General features: G+C 46.0%; 1 protein-coding gene across 1 annotated transcript in view; it reads left to right on the forward strand.

Moving 5' to 3' along the window:
* The first annotated feature begins 3,489 nt into the window (after positions 1-3,489).
* ppl (periplakin) overlaps positions 3,490-8,922 on the forward strand; it is a 15,929-nt gene continuing 10,496 nt past the window's right edge. Inside the window, exons 1-6 of the mRNA XM_005751169.1 lie at positions 3,490-3,690; positions 6,706-6,805; positions 7,089-7,243; positions 7,422-7,542; positions 7,971-8,096; positions 8,192-8,233. Of these exons, the coding sequence (XP_005751226.1) occupies positions 3,641-3,690; positions 6,706-6,805; positions 7,089-7,243; positions 7,422-7,542; positions 7,971-8,096; positions 8,192-8,233 (594 nt within the window). The 5' untranslated portion in view covers positions 3,490-3,640. The remainder of the gene's footprint in view (positions 3,691-6,705; positions 6,806-7,088; positions 7,244-7,421; positions 7,543-7,970; positions 8,097-8,191; positions 8,234-8,922) is intronic.

Genomic DNA, 8,922 nt, shown 5'->3' on the forward strand with positions numbered 1-8,922 from the left:
ACACACACACACACACACACACACACACACACACACACACACACACACACACACACACTTGTTTAGGACCACATACTCATTTTTAATGATAACAGCTTTTATTTTCCAGCCCAGCAGAGGAACGACACGTCTTGATTCCAGAAGGATGGAAACACCGACTGTGTTTGAACACTGTGCAATCCTTACAAAGCTTTAAACAGGAAAAGACTAAAGTGACAGTGTTAACACAGGCCAGGACTACATTCAGCTGATCTTCACAAGGCAGACTGTCCATAATCCCAGGTAAAATAATACTTGCTATTTCAGGTGAGTTACTGCAGGTTCTAGATCACATGTGTAAGTGAAAGCAAACGTCTTTTGCTCTCTGGGTGCAAACTGTAATGTACTAAAAAGGTGCATGTTACTGATGAGCTGATAAAGCTTTCCATCTGAGAACACCTTTGGTTCCTGGCCAGTGAAACTTGAATCAATGTAAAGGCTAAGGCCATGCTAATGTTCCTGTTACCACACAAAAGTTACAAACTTACACTACAACAGATGAGAACACGTTATCAAACCTCTGAGCTTTTACAGCCAAACTATGAAGGGAACGATACTTTGTTTCAAATAATCCTGCACAAACCATTACAGCTACTTTACTGGCTCTTTTGAACACGTAATGCAAAGCAGAACTATGCTAAAGACTAAGACAACATTGTACTGGTTCTTAATGATCACTTTTCTACTCTGAGCACTCAAAGCACTTTACACAACATGCCTCAATCACACAAGAGCTGTCATCTATAGTGCTTCCTATCTCACATTCACACACACTCATAGCACGATGGCTGCATCAGGGAGAAACGTGGGTTAGCACCTTGCCCACGGATATTTGGCACGCAGACTGGAGCAAACTGGAGCAGACAGGGATCGACCCACCAACTTTCCAATTAGTAGGTGACCTGCTCTTACACCTGAGCACACCTCCCACATTGTACTCCATTATTAAGGAGTATTATTATTATTAAGGGTCAAAACTGATGCTTCAGCCTTTTCCAGGTTTTCAGTTATTTTAATCTTTCACTTAACTCCCAGAACTTTATTGTAGTGCAATTGAATATTAGCTTCAGCCACAGAGTGCATCTGGGGTGGTTGTGCCTCAGTGGGTTGTCTACTGACAGATAGATAAGTTGCTTAAGTGTAGAAAAAGCACTTGTATGTATGCGTGTGATTGGTACTTTGAGCGCTCAGTTAGGGTACAAACGTATCGTCCATGTACACAGTGGTAACACTCTGGGAACATCTAGCATCTGTCTTGTTGGGTTAGTTCAGTTTTCCAAAAAATGAGCCAAACGTACAGTCACGTAAAAAGAAAGTACAGCAGATAATGACAACCCTTTATTCCTTAGTGGGCTTTACAATGACGCAACATCAAATGAACAACAGCACCTTAACAGCGACTTTTACTTTTAACCACTTTAAGGCAAAACGAGTGTGTGAAAAACTAAGGCTGTACAATGCTCAGAGAAAAGGCCAAAATCCAAAAGCTGCATGTCACAGTCTTAATGCCTAAAGGTTAAAGTTCATGACAGTATGATTAGAAAGATACCAAACAAGTACGGCTGTTTGGAAGGGCTTCCAGGAAAAAGCCTCTTCCCTCTGAAAGGTGGCAGCAGGATTACCTTTGCTATGCACAAACCTGGACACCAAAGTGGAATTTTAGTCTCTGATGCACAGAGAGAAACTCAGACTGCTTCACTGGTTGCCCGTAGAAACCAGGATCAACTTTAAAGTCTTGGTTCTCACGTTTGCATCCATAACCTTGGCCCTCTATCTCCGCTGTTTCCTGCTCTCTCAAGTCTTTCACTCATCTTGTTGTTCCTTCTGCTCGTCTCGTCACTGTGGGGCGCCGAGCTCTCACTCGCTCTGCTCCTCGGCTGGAGCTCGCTTCCTTCAGTCTTAAGAAATATAGATTCCCTTATTTAAGTCACACCTCAAAACCTACTTGTTTAAACTGGCTTACTCGCTTTAATACAGATCGTACTCGCTGTCAAATCTTGTTTATTTGGGTTTTTTTCTTTTTAATTTGTTGTTTTTTGTATTTTAATGTATTAGAATCTATTTTAATCTACTGATTTATTGATGTCTTTTTCCCTTTGTAAGGTGACCTTGGGTTTTCGAAAGGCACCCTCAAATAAAATGTATTATTATTATTACCTAACACCACCTGTCACCATGATGGAGGAGGTGCAGCCACAGGACCTGGGAAAGCAGTAACTGAGTGGACCATGAACTCCTCTGTATAACAAAGTATTCTGTCCCACAGCCAAAGCTCGGACCAACCTAGGTCACCAACAGGACGACGATCCTGAGCTCAACAGCAAACCGACTGAAAAAAGTCAGGGTTTGGCAGCAGTCCAGACGTCAAGCTGACTGCAGACAGCTGTCCATAAATAAACACCTACAAAGCTCCAACAACTCACTGGAGGTTGTATTCAGGAAAAGGGAAAGGTGCACTTTTTTCTACAAAACTGGATGTCAAACAGAAAACAAACTAACAAATAAAGTGAGCTGAATCAAAAAGTCGAAAACTAAAGTGTGGATGTTGAAATGCCTTTACTCTGTATCTGAATTCCTGCAGTCACACTGTCACTGTCGCACACACAAACACAACACAGCAATCACACAGAGCACAGTGTCAAGTCTGACTGGTTCAGCCAGAGCTGTCCTAGCTGCCACACCCAGAGCCAGTCATGCACACAGGACAGGTTGTATTTTCAGATACACACTCTGCAGGAAAAGGCAGTGAACAGAGATCCAGCTGTCTGAAACTGGCTCTGATTCGCAGTGACCCCAATACTAAGGTCACTGAAACGACCTGTAGCAGCTGGGGTCAATGATCAAACCTGCACATGCCACTTGGCCAGAGATCTGCAGAATATGAAGAAACACCTTCAACTTTGATGTTCCTCAAAGTATTTCCAAATAGTTTTTGCTTTATAAAAGGGAACATTGTGCTGCTAACAGAGGTCACTCCCCTAACACCCAAGCGTGGCTGCTATGAGTCAAAGCTAAGATTTCCCAGCACTTTAAATAACTTGTGGGTGTGCCAGGCCTGCAGGTGTGCTGCTGATGTTTATATGAAAGAAAGAAATGAGAAACCTGACCAGGACACCCCGCTATTACACAGGCCCGTGCTGCAGTGGCCATTCTGCAGCTGGCACTAAGCTTTGATACAGCAGCTGGTCTGCTGCATACCTGAGGCAGCCGTGCTGGTGTTACAGGTGCAGCACACAAACTGCTGATTACTCCCAACTGAAACTTTGAAACGGACGCGCCTCGTTTTACTGTAGAATTCATTCACTTTTTCAGTGGAACACACAACGTGTTTGCGTGGGTGTGAGAGGGGAAGGCTATGAAGGCGGGGCCTCGCTCTTTGGACCCTCCCACCCCTGGCTGCTGACAGGTAGAAGGTCAGGCTGGAAGCGCTGACTTCATTGGCTCTGGTACTCTGAGCTGGGACGGCACGCTCTGATAGTGAGAAGGGCGCGTGGACATATCTGACTTTGACACACAGCGACGCAGCGAGCGCGCGCAGCCGAGACTCACCTGTACTGCTGGGTCTGTTTCTGTGGAAAGCCGCTGACAGGTGACCTTCATCATGCTGAAGAAGAAGACCAAGTCCACCACGATAACGCAGCCGAAACAGGCGTAAGTAGGAGCTTGTTCCTCTGCGCTCGAGCCCTTCAGAGCGGCTCGCGAGCTTCATCTGTCCTAACTTGTAGTGATTTCTACACGATCAGCGGACTCACGCCACATCTCAGACAAAAGGATGGTTAAAGGATCACACCGGGGTGAGCCCGGCTGTGCTGACGCTCGGAGTTTATATGCGCGTATCGTATTACTTGTTTGTGCACACAGAGCGGTCTTAGCGCAGCGCTGTGCGCTAAACCAGCAGCAGATGGAAAGAACGCGGAGCTGTCCGTCCAGGCGCTTTAACACAGGCTCGGATCATTGTGTCCTGATGGATCGCGGGATGTAAACGTTCTGAGGTGTCTGTATGAGCTACAGTCAGACGGGCAGGGCCGAAACTCGGCGTTAGACTACATAGTTTGTGCATTAACTGGAGAGTGGGTGTGGCCGATAAGCCCTGGTTAGTTTGCGGTAACTGGTTCGATAAGTTTTCTGCTGCCCTCCTTAGAAACACAATGTGAGAGGAATTCCTTGCAGCCTCGCCCATAATGTCACTGCACCAGGGCCAGTCACTTCAGCTGTTGTACTGGCGTGGTCCAGGGTGCATGCCGTGGTGAAAGTGAGAAAGTGAGCGTGTTAAATCATCATTTACAGAGCGCTGGCTTAGAGACAGCACAGCCAAGCAGCAGGTATCGGTGAGAGATGTTTGTCCTGCTGCCACACCTGCGCCAACAGCAAAGGAGTCTTTGTTTTGGTGTTGTGGCGTCATGTTCGCGTGAAGCATGTGTTTACACCAGCACAGTGATTTTCACTGTTTCGTCCGTCTTAGTGCATATCGTTCATTATAGTGAACCACCTGTGATAACCACCAACAGATTGCAATGGAATCTGAGTAATGCAGCTCCACCCCTCTTCATGCTGCTCTTCTTGTTCAGGTGTGTGTGTGTGTGTGTGTGTGTGTGTGCGCGCGTGTGTGAAGGATGAGCCAGGTTTTAAGCCAAAGCCCAGCAAACAGAGACGACTGTAAAGGCGAGGCGGCGGAGCTGGGGCTCAGACCACCGACCTTCCAGTTGGTTAACAACATGCTCAGCACATCTCAGCGTACACACAGAGAGGAAAGGGCTCGGGGTTTGCAGCGATGCTTTAGTGACAGCAGCAGGCTTCCACACCCTGTGTGACCTAATGCTGGAGCGTTCTGGTTCTGATTTAACCAGCTCCCTGTGGAAACACGTGAGTTGTGTTTGTTGAGCGCCAGATCCTTTTCAGAACAGCCTCAGTGAGAACACTGCGTTAAAGCCAGCGACCTCCCCAGGACCCAGAAACACACAAAACAAAGCAGAGCAGCTTAAACTGTTGGAGCATTGCAGATCAGCACAGCACTGCTTCTTGTTTGGTGATCTGACACTGTGCACTCTTTGGTGACCACAGCAGGGTGAGCTCACATCTGTTCTGGATTCACAATGAAAACAACGCTTCACTTTTACACAAGTTTTATGCAACAAGTGGTGCCAATCATGCAGGAGCACAGCACAGACAGTACAGGCGTTCATGTTCCTGTGTTCTCACGTATTTGGTGTTGTGATGTTTAGAAGACGAGTGTGTAAAGTTGTAGATGAGACGTCTTCTTCATGTTTGTCACTACAGTCAGAAATCCCCCTCAGCCTGTTGGGTGTTGTTTTGGATGGGCTTGCCCAGAACAGCTCGACAGTGCGCACCAGTTCAGACTTGTTTGTGTTAAAGTAAAAATCAGCTCAGGTTTGAAAGTACTGCATCGAGCATTATGTAACGTGTGTGTGTGTGTGTGTGTGTGTGTGTGTAACAAAAACTCGCTGGGCTAGTTTCCCCCATTTTAGGGAATATGTCAGCTGGGAGTTTCCTAATGGCAACTTATCCAGTGAGATCGGAGATTCACAGTCAGACTCATGAGCTCTGATGTTATCAATCAACACACTTTATTAATCCCTCAGGAAACGATGTGACTATAGTTGCTCCAAGACAACAGCAGTAACAGACTGGACTAAATTAAATAATACAACTTATTACAAAGTTACAACTATGAGAAGTGGCTGTAATATATGAACAAACGGCTCAATCATAAGCATCCAGAGTATTGAAGAGATTAACTTTATACGACTGACGTTTTACTCTGAACTGTAAAACTTTCTTATTTTGGTGTTTTCACCGTAGACGATGTACAAACAGGTGTAACTATCGCACTGTGTGCTACAGTGATGGATGCCTCAGATGGAGGCGCTGTGCAGGGAGATGACCACAGGACTGATTTCCTGTGTTGTTCAGTGGTGGCTAACGTTTGCGCCGTACTGTAGTGAGTTGTGCTCATTTTCACCCAAATTGTCACTGGTCATTGATTGCTGTCTGACACCAGGTGTGATGGAAACGTGCAGTGAGATGATGACTCGTTATCACTCTGTGTAATGAACAGCACAGGTCCTGTACAGAGTACTCGCTGCTTTCCACTTAAATCCACAATTAAATCTATCGAGAAGGTCAGCTGGGTCCTGGATCACCTGTACGAGTAACACGATGTCAGTTTCTGTACAAACGAGTCGCTGTTGAAACTGACAGTGCACAGCAAAGAAGTCCAGTACATTTATCCTGCATTTGTTGCCCCATTCAGAACTCTGACACTGACTACATTTGAACTCTTTACATGCCTTGGCACTCTTTGCTACTCGTGATGGGTTCCCAGTTTGTCAGATCTGCTGGTTTAGTTTTACACCACGTGCTCTGCACTTCTCTGATGCCTCGTTAAAGTACTAACCCTGGAGTAGTACTTTAGTGATGGGGCTTGCAGTGCTGAACACTGACTGATCAGTTCTTGGTGTTTTGTATTTCTGAAAGCGTCGAGCTGCTGTTCTGCGGCTCATAATCGAAGGGGTTGAGCTTGTTATGAAGCCGCTATTTTCAGCTTCTGTAATTATGATATATGTTCCATCGAGTGTTACAGAGTTGCTTCACAGGGATCCAGAACGTGTGACGTCATTAAGGATGTCTCTGTGTGTCGTCTCTCAGTGCTCCCAGCACAGAACTCGCCACACTGATCGAGAAGCTGCAGAAGAATGCTGACAAAGTGGAGAAGAATATCTACGATGTGGAGCAGAACCTCAACAAGGTAGAGTGCTGCAGCAACGCTCATGTCTCCAGTCAGTCCAGTCAGCTTCATGTGTGCTGTCGGCTATAATTACATATGTATCAGCCTCTTTGAGAAATAGACCACAGCTTATTTCAACATGGAGCATGTTAGCCGTCATATAAAAACCCACCGCAGCCACACGTCAGTGCCCATCTGAGCTCAGAGCCACAGCACTGTCATGATACGCTTTCAGCTTCTGTCTATTCAGCTGAAAGGCTGGCAGTGTTTGGCTAACTACACATGACTGACTCTTTCCTCACAGGATGTGAGCAAGATCAATGAGGGGAAGCAGCCCCTGTATCAAGAAGACACCAACAAGAGACTCCTCAATTCTCTGGAGCTGCTGAGTGGCCTGGATGACGACGTCATCAACGCCAGACGCCTTCAGCATCCGCAGGCTGAGATGATAGCACAGGAGTGAGTGAACGCTATTTCACGCTACGCAAACCACCTTAGTTGTGCCTGCTAGTGCATGATGCACACAAAAGCTTAATGTTAAGTCATGAATATTCACGAAGACCTGAGGAAGACCTGGTTACTGTTACCTGCTGGCTCTGTTACCTAAAATGTTGTTCTCGTTTCTGTGTGTATTCAGCATGAAGCAACTGCGTGACAGAGTGACGAAGCTGAAAGAGGAGCACGGCCACATCTACCACCTGGTCCGCACTGAGGGCAAGCCCAGCATCAACTGGGGCAACATGATGGATGAAAAGCTGGTAAACAAAAACCCAGCAAACATGAATTCAAGCCACAGTGTGCAGCACTCGCTGCTAGGTCCAGCACGGTGTTACAGAGGAACGCCTCGTTAGGTCTTTATGTCAGTGCAACAACTGAGAAACTTTCAGTTACTGAGGGAACACAAGCACGCCTTAGCTGTGTGTGCACATGGTGCTTACATGCAGCAGGTGGCTCGCACGCTGCAGATCACTGTCACTGTGGGTTAGCAGGAGTCCTGCTTAAACAATGGAGTCAGGTATTTGTTTGTACAGTGCACAGGTGAACACAATAAACGTATTCCATGTCTGCATGGCAGAAATTTCACATCACATGTCTGCAGAGGGTGTTAGACGTAGGTCGCTTTTTAGACGCTTCATTTCAGAAAAGTGGAATTCATTCATGATGCACACCATGTGTCTCTGCTCAGGACAACCTGCAAAACAAGGGCTTTGGCCAGGACCTGCCCTCTGTGGAGAACGAGGTGGAGGAACACAACATCTTCCACAGTGAGGTGGAGGCTCTGGCTCCTCACATCTCTGCCAGTGGAGACAAGGTGACATGATGTCAGAATCAAAGGTTTGCACAGTTGGACGTCCTGCGTCGGTTCCTCGCTGACCCTCTGTGTGTCTGCTCTGCTTTGTTCTGCAGGAATACGTCAGCAGCCTTCAGTCAAAGTACAACACACTGCTGGTAAGTGTTTGTTTCTGTGTGTATGATATATGTGCGCTTTTGTGTAGTTTCACTGTGATCCATGGTGAGTGCGGTGTATGCACACAGCATCCAGCCGGCTGACAGTAGGGCTGGGTATCATCACTGATTTCTAGAATCGATTCGATTCGGGAAGATTTTGCCTCAGGCAGTCAGAAATATTATAATTCTGATCACTTATCAATACATATCTATATTTTTATATCTATAAAAAGAAACCTGACACTTGTGAGACTTTATCAGAGGTGTGAGCATCACAGCAGAGGCCTTTGTGTCAAAGTAACTGAGGATGAAACACAGAACAACATGAAGGCATTTTTCCTGGTCTGTGTTTTTCTAGCAGATGACCTTAAAAATATTGTGCAGTCAAAGACGAAGCGAAGCAGAGCAAAGTTACAGAGGTTTGATTAGAGACACCGTGAAGCATTTTGCAGTTTTGCATAATTTTAAAAAGTTTTAATTTGTTCAGTATTGAACAGCAGAAATGAGGCTTTCTTGTCGGAAGTTAGAAAAAACAACAACAACAAGCAGCTGCCAACACCGTAGACTGGTGGGTAATAAGTAGGGATGGGTTTTTATTATCGAGAGAGAGAGAGAGAGCTCTACGCGAAGTGTGATTTTTATCGTGGTGGAAGCAAAACGGCAAAAGTCAGAGTGAATTCATGACGATG

Source organism: Pundamilia nyererei, unplaced genomic scaffold, assembly GCF_000239375.1.
Source record: "Pundamilia nyererei isolate P.nyererei 1_Seehausen unplaced genomic scaffold, PunNye1.0 scaffold00302, whole genome shotgun sequence".
In the NCBI taxonomy this organism is placed as follows: domain Eukaryota; kingdom Metazoa; phylum Chordata; class Actinopteri; order Cichliformes; family Cichlidae; genus Pundamilia; species Pundamilia nyererei.